General features: G+C 42.4%; 1 protein-coding gene across 1 annotated transcript in view; it reads right to left on the bottom strand.

Moving 5' to 3' along the window:
- Nucleotides 1-24459, bottom strand: part of Efcab5 (EF-hand calcium binding domain 5) — an 89669-nt gene that overhangs the window by 22300 nt on the left and 42910 nt on the right. The window contains exons 5-13 of the mRNA XM_028759345.1: nucleotides 23268-24410; nucleotides 21103-21180; nucleotides 20906-20998; nucleotides 18655-18869; nucleotides 16469-16625; nucleotides 7181-7470; nucleotides 5921-6090; nucleotides 4747-4975; nucleotides 2539-2691 (exon numbers count right to left, since the gene is read on the bottom strand). Of these exons, the coding sequence (XP_028615178.1) occupies nucleotides 2539-2691; nucleotides 4747-4975; nucleotides 5921-6090; nucleotides 7181-7470; nucleotides 16469-16625; nucleotides 18655-18869; nucleotides 20906-20998; nucleotides 21103-21180; nucleotides 23268-24410 (2528 nt within the window). The remainder of the gene's footprint in view (nucleotides 1-2538; nucleotides 2692-4746; nucleotides 4976-5920; nucleotides 6091-7180; nucleotides 7471-16468; nucleotides 16626-18654; nucleotides 18870-20905; nucleotides 20999-21102; nucleotides 21181-23267; nucleotides 24411-24459) is intronic.

Genomic DNA, 24459 nt, shown 5'->3' with positions numbered 1-24459 from the left:
TCAGCAAGATGATTGTTTAAACATCCAGCTCATGAACCCAAATGCTCATTCCATATTTCCACCTAGACATCTAACAGACATTTCAAATTATATTTAAAACCCCTTTGGGGCTTGGCAGTGGTGGCTAATCCTAGCACTCTGTAGGCAAAGTCAGGTGGATTTCTGAGATTAAGGCTAGTTTGATCTATGGTGCAAGTTCTAGAACAGCCAGGGCTACACAGAGAAACAAAACAAACAAACAAACAAACAAACAAAAAACAGCCACCACCACCACCACAGCAAAACCAAAACCAATCAACCAACCAAAAACCTTTTGGTGTGTTTGTGTGTGGGGGGCGGGGGTTAGATGTCTCAGTAAGTAAAGGAACTTGGTGCTTGCTGCTATGCCTGGTGACCAGGGTTTGATCCCTAGGACCCACATGGGTAGAAGAGAACCAATTTCTGAAAGCTGTTGCAGCCTCTCCTGGCTGTGCCATCATTAAAACCCTGGCTGCTGAGAGGACTGTGATTCCCTTAATCTTTCAGCATAAATGTCCCTGAGCAGACGGACCACAATCATGTTTTATCTATGTTGTCAAGACACTAAAATCAAACACTGGAAAGCCTCACTCTTTGCTTATTGATTTGGGCTATTTGGCCATTTGCCATAGTTGTTATCTTCTAAATCCTCCTAAGACCCCACTTTGGTCTCACTGGGGTGATGGCCTGTTAGATGGATTACTAGGTCTGAGGACAATTGGAACCTCCCATTCCCGTTCCTAATCTACCCCAGGAATGATGCAGAGACAAGAGAGTCTCAGCATCTCTATCAAGCATCAAGAGTTCTCTCTATATGTTTGTCTCCTCTCTAAGCCCAAGGCTCATCAGTGTGACCAAGCCACTGAGAGAGGAAAACAGACATTCTTTCTTTCCGTTTCTGACCAGGTCTCATTATGTAGCTCAGACTGACTTTGAACTCATCATTTTTTTCCCTCCATCTCTGAAGTTGAGCATGAATGACCTTATTTGGTCTTACTTACTTTTAAAGAAGACATCTTTTCATCAAGCCTCATGATGTGAAAAACGTTAAAGGTGAATAGAAAGAAGCAAAGTGAACACAGAGCGAGCATTCATTATACAGATGGGAGCCTTTAAAACTTTTTATTGCTGTGATGTAATTGTGTCCTAAAACAGCACTCAAGCCACTTCCTGCATTACTCAGACGATTCTGGCATGTGTTACCTCTGGGGCCAGTGGATGCATCCCAGGATGAGTCAGAACAAATTTTCTTTTGTAGGTTTCAAAATTGGGACTTAAAATAAAATTATAATTCATATATGTATGTGTGCCTGCTTATCTATATGTGTACTTCATGTGGGCAGGTACACACAAAAGACAACGGAGGGTGTTGGAACCCTGGGAATTAGTGTTACAGGCAGCTGTGAACTACTTGGTGTGGGTGCTGGGAACTGAACCTGGGTCCTCTGCAAGAGCAACCAATGCACGTAACTACTGAGTAACTTCTCCAACCCACCCAAATTGGAACATCCATCTATCTGTCTGTCCATCCATCTGTCTGTCTATCTATCTATCTATCTATCTATCCATCCATCCATTTATTATCCATCCAGCCATTCAGCCATCTATTATCTATCTATCTATCTATCTATCTATCTATCTATCTATCTATCTATCTATCATCTATCTATCCATCTATTATCAATCAATCAATCAATCTATCTATCTATCATCTATCTATCTATCTATCTATCATCTATCTATCTATCTATCTATCATCTATCTATCTAATATTTTGGAGTGTAGGTTTGTATGAGTTCATATGCATCATGTGCAGGCAGCAGCCTGTAAAGACTAGAAGAGGGCATTGTATCTCCTGGAACTGGAAGGGCAAGTGGTTGTGAGCCACAATGTGGTTTCTGGGAATTGAACCCAGGTCCTTTGCAAGAGCAGCTAGTGTTCTTAACTGCTGAGCCAAGTCTCTAGCCTCACCCTCCAAACACTGAAACTTTTAAACTCAATTGTTCCCTAAGTATCTCACTTGCCTGAGGGAGAAAGTCTATCTTTAGAAGGTCCTGGATTTGCTCAGCTAAATCCTCTCCCAGTGTTTTTCTCACCTACATGTGTGTGTGCAAGTGTGTTTGCCACATTTGTGGAGGTCAGAAGACAACTCCCAGTAGCTGATTATCATCTTGTGGGATCTGGGGATCAAACTCATCAAACCTGCAAAAAAGTGTCTGCATTCACTGAGCCATCTCCCTGACTGACTCTTGCTTCTTCTTTATTTTGTGGAAACAATATTCCTTTTTGCCCAAGGCAATTTTTAGTAGATACTTGTTATGAGTTGGGATCATGATTTTATTTACTTGTTTCTTTTGGTGTGTGTGATCCTGGGATCAAACTCAGAGCCTTGAGCAAGCTAGCAAGTGATCTACCACTGAGCCACATCCTCAAAAGTATGACTCTTAAATATTAACAAGACATTAATATTTAATAACTGTATAATATTGAAAAGATATAACATAGCCCAGCTTTACCTACCTGTTCTGAGCTAGGTTCAATGAAGCATGTAGTGATGGTGGTGATGCCAGACGTGATACTGAAGAGCCACTTGATGCCTGTAATCACAGTGTGCAGGATGTGTTCCCTACTGTGAACGTGGTGATAAGCCGTGCTGAAGGCATTGGCAACACCCTGTGAAGACAGACAACTCAACTTGCATATTTTTGTAAATTACAGAGTGCTCAGCAATGATTGTCTCTTAAATTTATGATCAATAAATTAGTTAAAATCAGTTCTCCAAGAGGCACTCTTTGAGATTCTGCTATGCAAAAAGGATCATAAGACACCAAAAGTGTAAAGAGAGGCCTATACATTTTTTATGCTTTATGATATGTGCAGTCAGAAGAAGATAAACTTAGAAAGGAAAAAACATCCTTCAAAAGTCAAGATTTTAGTCTAGAATGCTATTAGTTGTCCTTATTTGATATCATCATCATCATCATCATCATCATCATCATCATCCATTGAGACAGGTTCTCATTATGTGGCCCTGCCTGCCCAGCCTGGAACTTGCTATGTAGACCAGATTAGAGATTCACCTCTGCCTCCCAAGTCCTGGAATTAACCTGGCTTCTAATGTCATTATTACTATTATTATTATTAATATCCATGGATTTTATAACATATTCTGTCAACTGAACAGAATATGTTTGGTTTCAAGACCTACAAAGGCCAGTTACACAGTCTTCCTATAAGCAAAGGACTCTTCCACAGAGAGGGGACAAATGGGATTCCAACTGTGGCCTTGTCAAAAAACTCTAAGAAGCACAAATTCTTTAAAATCACACACACACACACATACACACACACACACACACACACACACACACACAGAGAGAGAGAGAGAGAGAGAGAGAGAGAGAGAGAGAGAGAGAGAGAGAGAGAAACCCAGTGTTGTAATTTCCAGTAGTAGAGAGCTAATTTATCATCATTTGGTCATGCTCAGGGATGAGACTCTAAGCAGTTAGTTTACTGCCAACTCTATACTCTACCATTTGTTTTCTCATACCTTTGTCCCACATTAGACATGGGCATGAGTTTACTAAAAACGATGATCAGAGAAAGAACCCACCGCTGTCCTCAGTTGTCCAGCCATAAGGTGTAGAGCAGAAGAAGCGTAATGGTGAACACACTCAAAGAACAAGGGCTTAGAGGGACAAAGAATGCCAGTGCAGCCAGCTCCTGACTTACCACAGGCCACAGACCCCAGGCTCTGTGGGCTTTAAATCTATCCATAAAATTAGATCAAAAAGTTCTAGCTATTTCATAGTCTGAAATATGCCTGTCATTTTCATGATCTAATTTGAAAATGTGAATTCTCTAGAAATATTTGGGTTTCTTCATTTTCCTCAGAAATAATAACACTAAAACCACGAGCTGTGAGGATGCATGTCATATTTAGCATCCCTTGTGGAAGGAACAAAGAGATCAATAGGGAACATTATTAATGAAAACAAATATATCCCTTTGTCCTAGCTTCACTTTTGTTGCTATGAAAAAATATCCTGACACAGAACAACAGGGAAGAAAGGGTTAACTCCAGTTACTTCAGGCAAGTCAAGGTAGGAACTTAAGCCGTGTAAAGCATCACATGCACAGTCAAGAGAGAGTAAACTTTCCTCGCTTGCTGCTATGCTTAGCTAGCTTCTTCCTCTCTTACACCCTTCAGTAGCCCCTGCCTTTGAAGGTGCTGCCCACCGACCCTCGTCTTTGGAATAGTGCTGCCCACAATAGGTTTGGTCATTCTACATCAATTAACAATCAAGATAACCCCCTACAGGCATATCCACAGGCCAACCTAGTCTACATTCCTCGTTAAGACTCTCTTCCCAGGATATTCTAGGTTGTGACAAGCTACCAGTGTAAACTAGCCAGCACACCCTTCTACAGGTCCATTCCTATTTTGAGGGGCTCAGTGGTTTGGTCATTAGTTCTGATACAAAGCATCAGTTTCTATTCCTATGCTTAGTGCTGAGGCACATATGAGCAATATTCCAGAGAGGCTCAGGCATGCATGTGTATCCCAGTCCTTCTACAAATGACAAGGAACATGTGAGAAGGCTGCTACATACAGGAAACATGATGAGACGGTGTACACAGTGTCTTTACTCTCCTCTGCTTCCAGGGTTGATTTTGAAGACATATAGAGAAGCGATTGACCACTGAGCTTGTGGACTTCTAGCTTACCTGATAGAATCTGATCTCATGAGGTAAGAAGATGTTTATTTCATGAGGATCTCGAAGTGTGTCAACTGCCAGGACCCCAAAGATCCTCATATATGCATCCTGAAGAGGCAGAGCCAGGAACGACCCGTTATGCTCATTCTTACTTCGGGCACTGTTCCAGAAGAAGATATTTCCATGGTGCTGAACCTGGGGGACATGGATTGGCTTGCCTTCATCCACTACTGTAAAGCTGTTGAAAAGGAACCCAAGGATAGCGAGAAGTCACAGACTTTAGACTAAACCATAGAGAAAACAAACTCTACTTTTCTATGATTCTAAGCATTATATGTAGGAGAGGTGGATCACCAGTTTGGAGGGTCTGACTTAGAAAGATTTAAAAAAATAATCCTAGGGCTTGAAGTGGAGTGATTTTCTAGCATGTGTGAGACACTCAGTTCAATACATACATATACATGCATATATCATAACATACATAAACACTCGCACATACACGTGGATATGTGTATTGGTATATTTACCAGATGATGGGGCTACAAATTATGAAGCCAACATTGCCAAGCCGAATCCCTAAATGGTGAGTCATTTCCAGGGTGAGTTCTAGAAATGATCTGGTAAAACCATTTGGAATCATGGGGCTGGAGAGATGACTCAGCAGTTAAGAGCACTGAATCTCTTGAAGAAGATCTGGGTTCAATTCCCAGAACCCACATGGTGAATTGTAACTGACTGTAACTCCAGTTCTCGGGGCTCTGACACCCTCTTCTGGCCTCTGCAGGCATCAGATACGTAAGTGGTACATAGATACACATGCCGACAAAACACCCATACACACAAATTAATTAATAAAAATATAACAATAGCAGAAACCATTTAAAACACTCCAAGTTCCACTCTGGAAGCATGGTCACTTAGAGACAGTTCTCTCGTGAGCAGCTCACTAGGATTCATGGGCCAAGTTACTTCAGAAGGCGAAATCCTGTTTTAGAAAGATGCAACCAGAGTCAGGCATGGTGGCACATACCTGTAACCCAGCACTTGGAGAGTAGAGACAGGAGGATCAGGAGTTCAAGGTCAGTCTTGGTTACGTATCGAGTTGGAGGCCAGCCAGAAGTACAAGAGCTCCTGCCTTTAAAACATTAGACGGAAAGAAGCCGACTCTTCAGCACGTTCCTACCTGATTCCCTTCATGTCCCTGTAGAGCACTTTGTTCAGGACAAACGGAGCGTCATCTAGAGTACAAGCCACATTCCTCAGGAGAACACGCCCCCTCTCAGGCAGGAGTACGTTTTCCTCTAGGAGGGAAATGTGAGCACTGATCTTCTTATGTCCATGAGCCTCAGCATCCTGTAGCAAAATATTTCTGACCATGTATTTGTCATCAGCTTCAGAAATCCCCCAGTCCCTTTGCTAGTCTGTTTGAGAATCTAGCACGGATACTTTTATTGAGTAAATGATGTAGAGATTACCAGTCATAGGCAGTAGGGGAAAGGCTGACAACCACGTTGCCTTTCAAACCTGAGTTTTAGTTAGTCAGCGGAATGGCTGTCTTATATGTAGTTAGGTTGCTTTACTGAAAACTCACACCCGCAAGCCAAGCTAAAACCTCTTAGCTCTAATCAAATTCAAAGGTTCAAAACTTAGAGCCGGGGCTGGAGAGATGGCTCAGCGGTTAAGAGCACTGACTGCTCTTCCAGAGGTCCTGAGTTCAAATCCCAGCAACCACATGGTGGCTCACAACCATCCGTAATGAGATTCGATGCCCTCTTCTGGTGTGTCTGAAGACAGCTACAGTGTACTCATAAATAAAATAAATAAATAAATCTTTAAAAAAAAAAAAACTTAGAGCCTTTGGAAGCACAGTCATAGTTGAAGGTGAGGGAGTTCAGTATCTCCTTACCACCTTTCTCAATATCATTCTATTATCTAGTTTTGGTGGATTTGGCTCTCAGAACAAATAAAAGTTCAGGACATCATTTCCACACATTTCTATTTTCTCCAACCATCCCAGCTTTATCTCACTTAGCTTGCTTTATTTTTATATATTTATTTAAACATAGAACTTTATGTAGCCCACCCCAGCCTGGCTTTATAGTCAGTATATAGCCAAGGAAGATTTTAAAGTTCTGATCCTCTTGGCTCTGCCTTCTGAGATTGCAGTAAGTGCCACTCATACCTGAGTGAGCGAGAGTTGGGATTGAACCCAGAGCTTCATACATGCTGGGCTTTCTGTCAGTCGTACTACATCCCTAGGTTTGAGTTGTTTATAACATAATAAATAAATCATCTCTAGCATTGCTTGGTGATTTTTCTTTTGCAGCATCCAACAAGTTTTCAAGCCAATTCCATCATCTGTTCCTCTTGAACATATGTGCAGCCACTGAATGTCACATACTGCAAGTAAATACTTTCTCTTATGTTATTTTAGGGAGAATACCTGAGTGAGGGCCCTGAAGGTCTCAGTGTACACCGGTTCCAGGGATACCCCACTTGTCTCTGCAGCATATTGGATCTGATGGAGCCATTTTCGCCTTGCACAGTTCCTTAGACCCTCAACGTGGCTCCTCTCTAAAGAACCCATCAGGAATTCCACAACGCTTTCCAGAACTTGGTCTTCATTGCCCCTGAGTTCAGATACGACCAGTTCTATGTACCTCCGAAATTGCTTTGAAGACAGTTTGACTTCATGACCGAGGCTCGGCTTTGGAAATTTTATGTGAAGTTTAGCTAGAAGACATGAGTGAGAAGCAGAGAACAAGCTGAAGTTTCCCTCATCTGTGGGAAGTGTTTCCATTTTCCTCTGACAGCAAGCTAAAGCCTTTAACCTATGTGCTCCGCGCAGAACCCAGCATAGTAACAGTCTTTCTGAGCACGGTGACTGACTTCCATGCCAGCTACGGTTTTGTTTGAATTCTACTGCTCAGCCGGGGGAGATCCCAGGGCCCACTGTGACTCCCCCATTTGTCTTCCATGCTCTATTCTCTCCTCTTTGGCACTGTCCCTTGTGGCCACTCATTTCTACTCCTACATTTATAACCCCAGAAAGATGTCACTTTAGAGTGGACTTACCAATAGTAAATGCTTCATACACATTTGTAAGACTAAAACACAACTTGCTGGCCTGGGAATATGGCTCAGTGGTAGGGCATTTGCCTAGCATTCACAAAGCCCTGAGTTCAGTCTCCAGAACTGAAATGCATACATGCATGTGTGCTCATACACGAACACACACACACACACACACACACACGACTTATACTCCAGCATTTAGAAGGCTAAAGCAGAAGGATCATGAGTTTTTGGAAGCAGCCTGAGCTGTTGGGGCAATCTCTCAAAAGGCCAAACCCAAGTAACCTGCACAGTTTGCATTATGAGATTCCCTGGTTCAGGTCCCCATTTGAATCTAGCCTAGTCTCAAAGCACAACTTCCCTTGGTACTATGGAAGAACGGTTTGTTCCAGTGTTCTCATTCACTCATAGTCCCTGACCATCGCTTGCACACACCTGCACCTACACTTTTAAAATCCCATCTCTGCAGTGTTCAGGATTAAAGTCAGAGTCTCCCCCGTGCTCAAGAAGCACTCTGCCACCGAAGTAGGCCTCAGATATTCTCTTTCATTCTTCTTTTTAGAAATTTAAAAATTTCTTATCATTTCATGTCTATGAGTGTTTGCCTGTATGTGTGTCTGTGTGTCACACCCCATAGAACTAGAGTTACAGATGGTTGTGAGCCACTATGTGGGTGCTGGAGACTGAACCCAGGTCCTCGGGAAGAACAGCCAGTGCTCTTACCTCTGATCCATCTCTCCAGGCCTCTTTAACTCTTCTTTTGAACAACGATGAATCTACTATCAAACTTGAACATTATCAGCAGCTTAGCCTCTGCACCCTCCTCTGCCCTGTCCTATCCCCCATTTCCTTACGTCTCTTACCGGAAATTTGATTATGTAACAGTCACTGTGTCGTATATGAATGTTGCATAGTTTAGTTTTACCTGTTTGTAAACATTACACAAAGACTATCAAACCATATGTAATTTTTCTTAGACTTGCTTTTAATTTTTAATGTTTTAATTTTTCTTTTATGTTATCCTAAAATATAATTAACTTAATTTTTATTCTTTATGCCTATGGGTGTTTTGCCTGTATATATGTCTGTATACACATGTATGCCTGGTGTCCTTGGAGGCCAGGAGAGGGTGCCAGGTCCCCTGAAACTGGAGTTATAAATGGTTGTGAGCTGGCAGGTATGTACTGGGAAACAAACCTGGGTCCTCTGGAAGAGCAGTCAGTGCTCTTAACTTCTGAGCTGTCTCTCCAGCCTTGTGCCTAAAAGAAAATTATTTTATGTTTATGAGTATGCATGTCTTCATGGCTGTATGTGAGTGTGTGTATGTGTGTGTGCGCGCGTGTGTGTGCACACCCATGGAGACAAGAAGAGGATATTTGATACCTGATAACCTGGAACTGAAGTTACAGGCAGTTGTAAGCTGAAGTAGAAGCTGAGAACTCAGGTTCTCAAGGACTCTGAGCCATCCCCAGCCCTAGGACTTGCCTTTTCACTCAACGTTACACTACCGTCTTCATCATGGTGTTCCGGTAGCTTTGACTTTTTCATCCAAGCCACTGAATTTGTAGAATAACATCACGGATTATTTGTTCTCCTGGCAATGTGTGTTTCAGTATCTTTAATATTTCACTCCTAGGAACTGCTCTACAAGCATTTTGGCACATGTCTCCTATGCATATAAAAAGTGTTTTGACACTTATTATACATTAACAAGTCATAGGGTAGTGGGGCAGTCGTGGCACATGCCTTTAATCCTAGCACTTGGGGGCAGAGGCAGATGGATCTCTGAGTTCAAGGATAGCCTGGTCTACAGAGTGAGTTCCTAGACAGCCAGGGCTACACAGAGAAATCATGTCCTGGGAAAAACAAGTCCTAGAGTGTGATGGTTTATAATGATTGACAACCTGACAGGATCAATACTTACTTACCTTGGTAACAAATCTCTGGACATATCTATTAGGGAGTTTTAGATTGGGTTAATTGAGATGGCAGAATGCACCCTGAATGTGGGGGGTATCATTCCTTGGGTGAGATTTATTAAACTAAATAAAAAAGAGACAGGGAGCTGAGTATCAGTATTCTCCCTGTTTGCATCCCGACTGCAGATGCAATGCCAGTGGGACCAGCTGCCATCTTCCCCCGGCACCAGACTTTCCTCACCGTGATGAGCTGTGCTTCAACTGTGAGTCAGAATAAACCCCTCCTTCCTTAAGCTGCTCTGACCAGGTAGTTTTGTCACAGCTGAGAGAGGTCCTCGTCCTTCCTTGTAAAGTGGGTTCTAGCTCTCCTGTCAAGTGTCTTCCACTGCGGCTTTTCCTTCCCTTTAGTGACAAGAGCACCCATTCAAAGCCACTATTTCACAATTAACAACCACTACCTAGAACTTGTGCCATCTTAGCATGTGCAAGCTCTGATTTTTTTAGTTAAACATTCCTTGCTTTTAGTTTGTTAGCATCCATGGACTTTCCTCCTAGAGTTTGTAGTTATGGTTTTGCCTTGGGGAAAAACCACTCTATTCTCATTGCAGAAATGAGTTTGAGTGAGATCCATTGTAGTTTTAGAGGTAGAGTATGTATTTCAGGGTCACTCCAGAGGCACAGGACATTCTGTGCCTCTAGTCAGAGTGGCTGGTTCAGTGTAGTATAATGCCAAGCCTTTTATGTTTTTTGGTTTTTTTTGTTTTGTTTGTTTTTCTTTTTTCTTTTTTTTCTCTTGAGACAGAATCTTACTATTTAGCCCTGGCTGGCCTGGAACTTGCCAAGTAGACCAGGCTGGACTTGAATTCACGGAGATCCACCTGTCTCTGCTTCCTGAGTGGCAGGTTTGAAGGTGTTTATCATCATGCCTGGATGTTAGACTTTTTGCTCCAGTGATTAGGTGGAGGATAGTTTCTGTTTTATTCCTGTTGACTTGAGTGATCCTGAGATACCACGAGCCTGAATCTGCTTCCACAAGGGGAAGGGTTGTATGATAATTGGGTCAAAACAGAGCAGAGAAAGGGCCAGGGTGAAAGCAAGAGAATAAGGAGGAACTGGACACCTCCTAATTTCACATTTGACCTCACTCTCCAAGCCCTTGTGCCCTTAACCAGCCTGGATGTTCCATGAGAGAGGAGGCTCTTTTCTAACTGCTTTGGGTTGTGTCTTCTATTATTTGAACCAAAAACATCCTAAGTGTTTCACTCTCTAAACAGATTCAAAGTGCTTCATGAAGCTGGGTAGACAGTTTACACCTTTAATCCCAGAATTTAGGAGGGAGGTGAGATTTCTGTGAGTTCAAGGCCAGCCTGGTCTACATAGTGAGTTCCAGGACAGCCAGGGATACACAGTGAGACCCTGTCTCAAAAACACCAAAACCAAACCAAACAAACAAAAAAGTGCTTCATGAGTTCTTTTTCCTGTTCTTTCTCTGCTCTTGGTTCCTGTCTCTCCTTGGCCAATGCTGTCCTAATGCCATTACCTTGGGCAGAACAAGGGAAGTATCTACTTTTGGTCAGAGCTCATTGTTGAGAAGGGCATCTTTCAGGGATATTGTGCATGGATTATCCGAGTCCCAGCAGAGCAGGGATAGTGGAAGAGCAGCCTTGAGCCCTTGCAGTGAAGAAAGTAGCTCTATGGATAGGCTAAGTTTGGGTGTCAAGTCCCGTTTAGATTCTGAATACTGAATGGAGTAAAGAGGGTATCCAAATGGAGGGACATCCTGGTATATGGAGTCACAACCTAATCAAGACAAAGGGAATATTTATAGCAAAGGGAAGCCCAATATGAGGAATCTGGCTTAGTAAGACTTCATGTACCAGTCAGTTGAGCATAGGCAGCTGGAGCTTGACTGGGCTGCGGAGGGCATCTGTGGGACTGAAGAGCCTTGGCATACATGGAACATCAGAGCCTAAGAAACATGCCAAGTACATCCCTCTGTGGAGTTGATGTGGTGAGGGAAAGGATCTATAAAAGTGGGAGAAAATAAAAATGGGCTCTGTTGGGCTCATAGGGGCTCATGGAGACTGAAAGCATGCATGGGATGGACCTAGGCCCTCTGCACATATGTAACAGTTGTGCAGCTGGGTCTTCATGTGGGACTCCTAAAGTCAGAGCAGGTGCTGTCTCTGACCGCATTGCCTGCTTTTGGATCCCTTTCCCCTAGCTGGGCTGCCTCAATAGAAGAAGATGCACCTAGTCCTACTGCAACTTAATATGCAAAGCCTGGTTGAAATCCATGGGAGGCCTCCCCTATTCTGAGGAAGAGGAGAGAAGGGGTGGGTGGGGCAGGGGAGGGGAGAGGGAGGGACTGGAAGGAGAGGAGGGAGAGAAAACTGCATTAGAGATGTAAAGTAAATAATTTTTTGTTGTTGTTTTTTTCGAGACAGGGTTTCTCTGTGTAGCCCTGGCTGTCCTGGAACTCACTCAGTAGACCAGGCTGGCCTCGAACTCAGAAATCCGCCTGCCTCTCCCTCCCAAGTGCTGGGAATAAAGGCGTGCACCACCACTGCCCGGCAGTTCTGTTGTTTTGAATTGGACATAGAGGTATTGGTATAAGCTCACAATTTGTAATATTAGGAGACAAAGATATACAGAGATGTGTTTTATATTCATATAACAATGTCTGTGAATATGCAAATACACGCAAATCTTTGTCTCCAGAGAAAGAGAGCAGAGCCTTGGGAGAAACCGGCACATGTATAACTCAAATCTTGGCTTCTAAATACCACCTTTCAGCAAAAGATACCAAGGTTCCCGGGGAAGTTATGAATGGAAACACGTGAAGCATAAGATTGAACCCAGAAGATCTCATATCAAAAAGCAAAGACGAGCTCAAAGAATGATGGAGTCATTAAAATGGCAGAGAAGATTGAGGTTTCTTTTAAAACCGAAAATACCCATCTGCCTGGTGGCTCAGAATCCACAGTACCTCAGCATCTCAGGAAACATGCTGAGCGAAAGAAGTCTTTCCGTAGACAGCATACACTTCGTGATTCTATTTTTGTGAGGTCTAGACGAGAAAGACGCTGATGGGGAAACCTCGCTGGTTGCCTTGGGGACTGTGCTGTGGGGACTGTGCGGGAAAAGGACATGAGGAGCTTTTCGTTCTATTCCTCTCAAGAAGCATGAGCTACACTGCTTATGGATTTGTCAAAAACTCAGCAAATTCACCCTTAAAATTTGCACACCCAATTTTGTATCAAAGAGGGAAAAAAACAGTTAACTAAATATTGACCTCAAGTTAATGATATTCGGGAAGAAGCATATGTTTTGCTTTAAAACGTATCAAAAATAACAGAAATAGGTAGATGTTGGGAGCCTGTTTGCCTGCTTCTGTGAAAATCTGCCTGTCAGGCAGAGTCAAGTCACGCCAGGGTCTAGTGGCAGATTTTCTGACCTGCTGAATGACAAACATGGATTGATAGGAGGGGACACACTTGAAGCTCAAGGCGAGGGGCTGAAAGTTCTGTTAATCTTGGAGGAACAGAGATGACTAAGGAAGGCCTCTGGATGGATAAAGATATCAAATGTACGACAGCCATCATCTCTGCTGGCTTGTGACTTTGTTTCATACGATGCTGTAAAGTACAAAAAGCCTAAGAGAATTAAAGTCAAGGCTGTCGCAGCAATGACAGGACAGCCCTCCTGATTTCTAACCATTGTCTCTGAGTCTTCTTTTCTATAGTCCTCACACCCTCCCCATCCCCCAGGATTGCTCAGCTTTGTACTGGCTGGACTCATGGAAGGTACAGGAGAAGGATGGTAAAAGGATAAGGAGAGAATAGAGCGGTAACAAGAAGCCATGGTGGTGTCACTGGCAGAGTATAGACTGTGCATGGATAGCCAGATGCCTTGTTAGAGTCTTTCAGAGTGGCTGTATGTTTGAAAATTTTCAGAATACAATGTTGAGGGTGAGAGATCATAGGAGCCAGGCAAAAAAGGACTAAATCTGGGGCAATATGGGCATTAAAACAAATAGTGACAATATCAGGTTACAACCCAATGACTCAAACAAGAAACGGTTACACGCTATTATCAATGAAAAGTTTGGCAAAAGCAGAAAGCTTTCCTGAGTTTTCAATACACCCACTCAACACTATTCACACAAAAAAAGTAACTTTAAAGTAGAAGGACTGACAGAAAAAAATTTTTTTTTGAGAGAAGGGTCTCATGTATCCCAGATTAGCCTTGAACTTGCTGGTTCTACAGATGTGAACTGTAGCACCTGGCTAATGAAGTACTGGGAATCAAATTCAAGGCTTTGAGCCTGTGATTCAAGAACGCTATCTACTGGTTTCTATGCCCAGCCTAGCAGATATCTTTCTAATCAACTTATCAATGTTATTATCATAGGATTTTTGAATAGAATTCAATATGAATTTTGATTATATATTCTGATCTGGTCAAAGGATGAATAATCTGGATTTGATTACTAATCTGTGTGAAGAGCATACTACAAACAGCCCATTTGCAATCTTCAAATGTGCCAAGGGCATGGTAATCGGAAGAGACAGAAGAGTTTCTTAGTCCTTCCTAATGTCCCAGTTTTCCTTTCCTTTCTTTTGTTTCCTTTTCTTTCCTTTCCTTTTCTTTTCTTCTCTTTTTTTGTTTTTGTGTTTTGTTTTTGTTTTTTTGAGACAGGGTTTCTCTTTATAGCCTGGGCTATCCTGGAACTCATTCTGTAGACCAGGCTGGCCTCGAACTCAGAAATCCGCCTGTCTCTGCCTCCTAAGTGCTGGGATTAAAGGCATGTGCCACTGCCTGGCCTTGTCCCAGTTTTCAAACCAAAAAAAAAAAAAAGTTTTATGTCAACTAGGGGAAGCAAAAATATAAGAAAAAAAAAAGAAGAGAAAAAGGAAGAGAAAAAAATCATTAAAGAGAATAAAAACTGGGGCTGGAGAGATGGCTCAGCGGTTAAGAGCACACTGGGTGTTCTTCCAGAGGTCCTGAGTTCAATTCCCAGCACCCACATGGTGGCTCACAACTGTCTGTAACTCCAGTTGCAGAGGACTCAACACTCTCGTACAGACATGCATGCAGACAAAATACCAATGCCCATAAAATAAATAAATAAATGATTAACCCCCCCCCCCCCAATAAAGTTAAAAAAGAGAGAGAGGGGAGGGATCTCATCAGTCTGAACTTGAACCAAGTTTACTTTCCCTCCCTTTGAGGTCAGGCCATGTGGCTCGGATGTACTTGGTGTTCAGTTGTTAAAGGAAGAAAAAAGAACAATATTGATGTGGAGTTTTCCGATTTTTAAGACATTATTCCAGCCAGGCCTGGTGGCATGGATTTGTAATCCCAGCTACTCAGGAGATAGGATGCAAGAGGATCAAACACTCAAGACCTGCTTGGACAACCTCAATGATTTCAAGGCCAACCTTGCCAGTGAGACCCTGACTCATAGTCATAAGTAAAAAAGAGGCCTGGGGATATAATTCACAGATAAAGCACTGACCTACCATGTATAATAATTCAAACATGAAAACTGAAGCTGATTTAATCCCAGCACTTGGAGGCAGAGGCAGGCAGAGTTCGAGGCCAGGCTAATTTATAGAGTGGGTTCCTGAATAACCAGGGCTACATAGGGAAACACTGTCTCTAAAAACCAGTAGATAGATAGATAGATAGATAGATAGATAGATAGATAGACAGATAGATAAGGGAAAGAATAAAAGCTTAGACTACGAAGAAGAACTTTAGACCCAGCCAGACTTGAAAGTTTAGAACTTACAAACGCAGATAGAAAGTGAGAGTTCAGGACGCATGGTCTGGGTTTTAGCCCCAGAAGTGCCTATGATCAGTTCACAGATAGAATCAGCTTGGGCTCCAGAGCTACTGCAAACACTGTAACACACTCTGTTCTCCATGAAGAGGAACACAGGCTCTGGTTCATCTACATGCTCTCCAGCTCTCGCTATTTCCCATTTAACAACACTAACTTCAGCCTCAAAGGCTTGGTGAAACTCTGTTTAAAAGAATGAAATTTAAAAAGTAAAATAAAGGGGGTAAATTTAATCCCAGGCCTGAAAGAAGAAGAAAAAATTAAATATACCAGCAGGCTTGGAAAGATATCTGATATGTTTAGAATAGCCCTCTCTCTCTGTCTCTCTCTGTCTCTCTGTCTCTCTCTGTCTCTCTGTCTCTCTGTCTCTCTCTGTTTCTCTCTCTGTCTCTCTCTCTCTGTTTCTCTCTCTCTCTGTTTCTCTCTCTGTTTCTCTCTCTCTGTCTCTCTCTCTCTCTGTTTCTCTCTCTCTGTCTCTCTCTGTCTCTCTCTCTGTCTCTCTCTCTGTTATTCATGAATGTGTGCACTTGTACATGCCAGTGTGTGTGCATATGGATTAGGTGTTTTTCTCAATTACTCTCAATCTTACTTTTGAGATAGGGTCCCTCACTGAAACTTGAGCTCACCCGCTGACCAATATGTTTCAGGGATCCCTGTGACTCTGCTTCTCCAGTGCTGAGGTGCCTGACCTACCCCAGTGCCTGACTTTCATGCAGGAGCTGGGGATCCAAATTCAGAGCCTACGCTTACATAGCATGAGCTATGACCAACTGAGTCACCCCAGCCTCTACCACTTGTTTTTGACTGTGCGTATGTGGCATCGTGTTGAGAGACTGAAAGCCGGGTTGTTGGCACATCTTAACTAGGAGCATGCTAGTCGTTTGTTTACCTTTCTTCATGGATTCTCTTTCCATCCCCTCCTTATATGTATACAGCAGCTCATCAACTTCATTCAGATTCAGGAAGCCCGAGCCATCATTGTCCCACTTATCAAAGAGGGCTTCCAGAAGAATTTTCCGTCGGACTCGGAAGGAATTTTGTCTGGCCTAGGATACAAGCAGGATAAAAAGTATATATATATACTCTTCATTTTGCATTTAAAGAAAGTGTAGCTTTTTTTTTTTTCTTATTGAAGCAACTTTGCTTTGGGATAAAGACAATAGCGGGAACCACAGAGATGGATTTAACCCCCTAACTTGCCACTTCCATTTCACTTTTCAACCAACGACATCCAAGGATTCTCTGTGCAAGGCCAAAACACTTCAGATTAGAGAGGGCAATATGCTCCTTAAAGATGCTTGATTATTTCTTTCCATTCCTTTCTTGATTATTTAAAAGTAGGATAAACATGTGGGCAGCTCTATCAGACTTTTTAAGGGCATATATTTTATAATAAAAGGAAGAAATAAATGACAGTGTTCAAATAACAACAACAACATCATCGTCAACATCAACAACAAAACTACATTAAAAGAAGATATCTGTGAGGCTGGAGAGACAGCTCATCAGTGACAAGTACATCTGGCTATTCTTCCAGAAGATCCAAGTTAGATTCTCCTATCTGGCTGCTCACAACTGTCTATAAATCTAGCTCCAGGGAATCCAAAGCCTCTGGCCTCCATAGGTACCTACACTCATGCGCACATACAGAGACTCTCACACACATGTACAGGTAATTTAAAATAAAAACTTTTTTAAAAGAAAAAAGAAAAATGTTTATATTTAACATTTATTTAACCTAACATTGATCTTAACAGATTTTTTTTAGAATTGTCACTAAATAATTTTATTAATTAGATAATGGACAATTATTGAACTATTAAATAGCTTGATTTTAATTATAAAAATAATGAATATGCCAGTCATAGCAGCACATATCTATGGTCCCAGAACCCAGGAGGCTGAATCAGAAGGATTATGAATTCAATGATAGCCTGGCTACATAGCAAGACTCAGTGTCAAAAAAACAAGCTCTAGAGGGATAGCTCAGTGGTCAAACACTTGGCTAGGATATATAAAACCTTAGGTTTGATCCTCAGCACAACACACACACACACATACACACACATGCACATACACACACACACACACACACACACACACACACACACAAGTAAATAAGTACTTTTTGATTATGGGAAGGAGACTGCATTGAGCAGGCCAAAGATATATCAAGCCTGGAATTAGGCTGAGAAGACTCATAAGGACAATGAGATTACTTGAATAAACATAGTGAAACTAATTTCTACATTTCCCAGGAGACAGAGTAAGTTGCTCATATAAGGCAGTGTGTGTACGCTTAGCACTCAAGAAAGCAGTAAGTGCCTAGGGGAAGTGTGCAACTGGGAGCCTGTGGATAAAAACACATACTCAAGGCATAAGCACATCTGTAAGTATATGCATCTCCACATGCTCCCACAAGACAGACAGTGCACACACACACACACACACACACACACACACACACACACACCTTCATGCCTTTATGCCTTCATATTTACACATGCCTGCACCTCGGGCTTCAAAGGACAGAAACAAAGCTATACCATAGGCCATCTCTTGCCACGGAATCATGTCATTTTTAGGAAAATGAGTTCTCTGGAGTGTAGTCTTACCAATCAAAGTTTATTTTATGTGAGTACATCATTGTCTTTAAACACACCAGAAGAGGGCATCAGATCCTATTACAGATGGTTGTGAGCCTCCATGTGGTTGCTGGGAATTGAACTCAGGACCTCTGGAAGAGCAACCAGTGCTCTTAACCTCCGAGCCATCTCTCCAGGCCCCAGTCAAAGCTTTATTTAATGGTTATACTGGGTTGCTTTTGTTTGTTTTGGGGACAGGGTTGCTCTGCATAACTCTTGCTGACCTGGAACTCCCTCTGTAGATCAGGCTGCCCTCGAAATCACAGAGATCTGCCTGCCTCTGTCTCCTGAGTGCTGGGATTAAAGGGGTGCGGCACCATGTCTCGGCTTGGTTGTACATTTCTAAAGAGATGGCACACTAGGAAGAACCAAGGTTGGGGATTTACAGATAATAGTGACCTTACTTGCTGCATTGGTAAATGTTACCCACCTGTTCTAAGGCTTTAATTTTCTCTTGCTTCGTTTCAGAATAGTTCTTCTGAAAAAAGGAGGTGAGGTTCTTGCTGACGCTATAGGAGGTGTCTTCACCGACAAATGTCTCTAGGAGCTGTACAAACTGCAGCAAATTGAGGGAGACTCCATTGAAGGCACTCCTCCCTCTGATCCCCTTGTAAGCCTGAAAATTCCTAATAGTCGCATGGAGGTCTGTGAAGCAGGAAGACATATCAAGCAGTAAAGTAATTGTTTCCCTCAAACCTTAGGGAAAAAGTAAGCACCTGTTATTATGGACACCTCCCATCACTTTGTTTGGGTGTAGGTGATTGGCTACAAGGTTTTGCATATTCTAAACAAGAGCTCTACCACAGAGATAAAACCTGGCACCAATATCAATGGTTTTGCCTCTTGGGAATCCATGTTCTCTCTCTATGATGACAGCAACTGTAGTTTCACTGGGAGAACAATTCTCTTCCACTGTCAGTTTAGAGAGGGCACGGAGTCTTCCCACCCTTGCTGCTTGGATGGATGATGTAAGGTTTGGCCAAGAATTCATTTGTAACAACAGTGCAACCTGCTCTAGGCCAAACAGAGTTAGCCTCAGCACTATTTTGAGAACCACCAGGGTGGTTTTGGGTTTGTATTCTGATTGTTGAGTTAGTAGCATGTAATACATAGATGGATGCTTTTGTGGTTGTTTTTGAGACAATGTGAAGAAAGCTGCCTAAAATCAAGAGTGATGCAGAGGAGATGGCTGAGAGAGAGAGCGTGCTCTGTTGGAGCAGGTGCACATAAAGCAGCTACCGCCAGACTAATCAGTTAAATGCTTTCGTAAATGCTATACACCAACTCCTCCCCCTAAGATCGTTGGCCAATATATTTGTCCTGACGTTCAATGACACAACATTATATTCCATAACATGTCATCCTACTGACTCGTGTTACACCACTCATAGATCCAGTCACTTGTGCCTCCTATGAGAGCATCTGATAACTCAGAAACAATCATTTCTCGTGAGATTCTAAAAATGTTGTCAATAAAAATTGACATAGATGAAGAACATGAGCTTGCGAGCCATAGGAGCTTAACAAATGTTATACATGTTCATTAAAATATTTTGAGGAAAGAAAGCATGATTTGGGTTTTGGAAAATGACTCAGTGTGTAAACTGCTTGCTGGGCAACCTTGAGGAGCTGGTTTAGATTCCTAGCAGCCATGTAAAAAACTGGGTACAGTGCTTAAACCCCAGTGCTGGGGGACGCAGTCAGGCTGAAATGGCAAGCTCCAGGTTCTGGGAAAGACTCCATGTACAATGGTAAGGTGTCCACAGCAGAAGAAGATATATCACCAACCTGCAGCCATGTGTACCACACATGTATAAATCACATGAACAAGCACCAATTAATTAATTAGATTTAATTCAGGCTTAAATGAGAAGATTGCAGATAGAAAAGAATCTTGCTTTAAACTATGATTAGTTGCACTTTAAAAAATTATTTTATTTATTTTATTTATAGTACAGTAGACTGTAGCTGTCTTCAGACACACTAGAAGAGGAAGTGGGATCCCATTACAGAGAGTTGTGAGCCACCATGTGGTTGCTGGGAATTGAACTCAGGACCTCTGGAAGAGCAGTCAGTGCTCTTAACTGCTGAGCCACCTCTCCAGCCCCCTAGTTGTACTTTTTAAAGTGATGAAGAAAGTATAATAAATTGTCATTTAAAAAAACTCTGAGCATTACTCAAAACAATCATAGCTAAACATGTGGCTTATCAGATAGCTAAGAACCGCCCTTCCATCTGTTCAACAGTTTCTTTTCACTGTTAAGTCTTTGTAAACAAGACAGACTCTCGCCTTTCTAACATGTTTGGGTATAGACCTACTAGGAAAATAGTTATTTTTATTGAGTTTTAATATCTAATATCTGTGTCCTTTCATATGCTTGGATCAAGCAGTATTACGGCAATGTAGTAGTTAAAGTATAGCGCTGCTAGATATTTAAATGTTAGATGCTCTAAGCATTCGCCAATGGTAATCCATCACCAATAGTACATGTCACCACCAATAGCACACTGCTGCCAAAAACACCCATCGTGCTTCCATTTAGGTCTGTCAGTTTCCAGGGACAAGACAGTATAAGGATTTCGGTGTGCTTTAGCTAAACCCCAACTTCAGGAGGTGCAGTGGTGAACTGAAGTCCTGTATTAGGCCGTCACCTGCCTTTCCTAGTTTATTAAAAATGTACCTGTGAATCTGGAGTCATCACAGATTAATTTGGCCTGTTCCTCATCTTCAGATTTGACATGCTTCATCTTCCAGTCACAAATCAAAAATTCTCCTGTGAAAGACACATTATACAACACAACCCATTTTATTTCATTTCGTTTTAACCAGGTCTTTCCTCTAGGGTACAAAGGAAAGGAAGGTTAAGTGAGGACTTACCTGACCATTTTTTTCCTTCTACATGTTGGGGCTTTGGTTCACAGGCTTTGTCTTTCTGAGAATCCCTTTTTGAAGTTCCTAAGGGAAACACAAGAAAATGGCAGGGCTGGTGTTACGACACAGCAGGTGACAGTGCTTGCTGTCAAACCCAACGACTTGAATTTAATCAAAGGATTCCTATGCTAGATGGAAATACTCCTGAAAGTTTTCCTTTGACCAGAGAGAGAGAGAGAGAGAGAGAGAGAGACAGAGAGAGAGAGAGAGACAGAGAGAGAGACAGAGAGACAGAGAGAGACAGAGAGAGAGAGAGAGAGAGAGAGAGACACAGAGAGAGAGAGAGACAGACAGAGAGAGAGAGAGACAGAGAGAGAGAGACAGACAGAGAGAGAGAGAGACAGAGAGAGAGAGAGACAGACAGAGAGACAGAGAGAGACAGAGAGAGAGAAGAGAGAAGGAGAGAGAGAAGAAAATTCTTATGGGTAGAAATAATTCATTAGACATTCTGAGTTTAGTGATGAGACAAATTCTTTGCAGACATAACAACCCAAACCCCAAGTCCTTCACTATGTAAGTCTTTCGTAAGCAACCATAATAAAAACACTTAATAACTTTAATTGTTGAGAGAGGCTCTGTGGTGAAAGCTGTTTGGCCACAAAAGTAAGGTTTATGTTCCCCAGTCTCTCTTATTTTTTTTTTTAAGGACTTATTTATTTATCTCATGTATGAAGGCACACTGTTGCTGTCTTCAGACACACCAGAAGAGGGCATCAGATCTCCATTAAAGATGGTTGTGAGCCACCATGTAGTTACTGGGAATTGAATTCAGGACCTCTGAAAGAGCAGTCACTGCTCTTAACCACTGAGCCATCTCTCCAGCCTCCCCCTACCCTCCAGTCTCTCTTATAGCAAAGTGTTGCTAGATGTCTAAATTCTAATTAATGGGAAGAATACAAATGGAAATTCAGGGGCCTGGAGGGATGGCTTAGTCATTTAAGAGCACTTGTGCTTGAAGAGGGTCTAGGCTTTGTTCTCAGCTCCTAGATTCTGTCTGAGAGCTCCCAGCTCTCAGACCAGATGGTGTCTCACAACCATCTGTAGCTCCAACTCCAGTGGATCTGTCATCTTCTTCTGGTCTCTGTGGGTACTGTACACATGGTGCAGACATGTAAAACACCCATGCACATAAAATAAAAATTTAAAAAAAGTTTAGAGTGTCCTCTGTCTGAAATACAGCTTTTGGAAACTCTTCTAGAAAAGATTCAGAAATGAAAGAAGCAAAAGCCTGGTTTTGTTTGTTTGTTTGTTTGAGACATGTTTTCTCTATGTAGCCCTAGCTGGTCAGGAATGCATTACATAGGCCAGACTGGCAGCAATCCACTTTCCTCTGTCACTTCAGTGCCGAGATTAAAGGCATATGCCACTATGCCTGACCCATTTAATTGTTGAAATATAGAAAAATTAAGTGACTTGCATTTAACACAGAAATGTGTCTTCCTTTACAAAAATAACCCAATTAAAAGCTGGGTGGTGGCAGCATATGCCTTTAATCCCAGTAGTTGGGAAGCAGAGGCAGGTGGATCTCTGAGTTCAAGGACAGCCTGGTCTAAAGAACAAGTTCTAGGACAGCCAGGGCTACACAGAGAAACCCTGTCTCGAAAAACAAAAGACATAAATAAATAAATAAATAAATAAATCCAAACAAATAAAAACAAAACATCTCCCGCCCCCCTCCCCCATTAAAACATTTTCGAGACAGGGTTTCTCTGTGTAGCCCTGGCTGTCCTGGAACTCACTCTGTAGACCAGGCTGGCCTCGAACTCAGAAATCCGCCTGCTATGTCTCCCAAGTGCTGGGATTAAAGGCGTGCACCACCACTGCCCGGCTGCTAGATTTCTTATTAATGGAGTTTTGGTACAAACGAAACTCTAGGAAAATTAATAATAAGCATTCTGGTTTTCATTTAGTTGAGACTTCAATGTCTAGACTCAAGGGTTGAATACCAAAATAGGCCTGTGGTTTACATGACATGATAGCCAGCAAAGATCCTAACTTAAATGAGTACTTTCCAAAAAGACTTTTTAACGGCCACTCCAGAAAACTGAAAATTTTGTAAAATTATTTCAAAAATCTATAAAAGAGATGATTTTATAGAACTAAATAACTACCTGAAAGGTGGTCTTTTTTGGGGCTACCTGATGGATGTTCCTTTTTGCTGGATGTAGGAACTTCTTCACGCTGTTCGGAATCCATGGGGACTTGCTCTTCGTTGATGAGCCCCAAAGGCTCTTTTTCTTGAGATTCCATTTTATCAAATTCTGAGGTTTTACTTTCGTTTGAGGCACCGCCTTCTTCTAATTGTGGAGCTGAGTCTGCATTCTGTTCTTCTTGAATGGCGCCTATTTGTGGTCCTTGTTCTGACTCAACGAGGGGCTCTTCTGTTATGGACTCTTGAGGTGGTCCATATTCTGAAGCTGACATTTTGCTCCCTGCAGACCCTTTGCGCTGACCTCCGGATCCTCTGCGCTGTCCTTGATCTGTCACTGATCCTCTGCGCGGCCCTGCTTCTGAAGAACTACTAGCGTCATCTACAGATGACTTCCTGCGTTGTCCTGTTATTGATGCTCTGCGTTGTCCAGGTTCTGAAACGGACCCTCTCTGTGATCCTCCCTCTGTGCTTGATTCTCTGCGTGATTCTTGTTCTGGCACTGAATCTCTGTTTGGGTCTTGCCCTGTTTGTGGCTCTTGTTCCATGGCTGAACTTCTTCGGGACCCTTGCTCTGCCACTGACCCTCTTTGCTGTGTTTGTTCCACTGCCGAGCTTTTTCGGGACCCTTGCTCTGCCACTGACCCTCTTTGCTGTGTTTGTTCCACTCCCGAGCTTCTTCTTCGGGACCCTTGCTCTGCCACTGACCCTCTTTGCTGTGTTTGTTCCACTGCCGAGCTTTTTCGGGACCCTTGCTCTGACGCTGATCCTCTGCTTCCTCCTTGTCTTGAAGCAGATGTTTTGCGAGGCCTTTTGTCCTGTCCTTGTCCTGTAAGTGACGCTCTGTGGGGTTTCTCTTGGGAGGTGAGTTGTGGGGCAGTTCCTGGCTCCGCTGCTGAGTCTGATGGAAGTTCTTGTTCTGTACTGATCTCTGTCTGCTCTTGTGGAAGATCGTTGTTTTCTGGGAGTTTGCCTGCAAGTTTTTCAGCAACTAACATATTCATCTTTAAGAGCAGTGCATCAAAGTCTTCATAAATGTGCTTCTTAATATCCATGTCTCCCCAGAACTCAGTCAACTCTATCTCCTCAAATTCGACAAATGGCCCTAATGCATAAAACAAAGGATTTATCTAAACAATTGATCTTATAGTACA

Source organism: Grammomys surdaster, unplaced genomic scaffold (genome assembly GCF_004785775.1).
Source record: "Grammomys surdaster isolate TR1022 unplaced genomic scaffold, NIH_TR_1.0 126278, whole genome shotgun sequence".
NCBI lineage: Eukaryota > Metazoa > Chordata > Mammalia > Rodentia > Muridae > Grammomys > Grammomys surdaster.
This window is presented reverse-complemented; position numbering and strand designations above follow the sequence as displayed.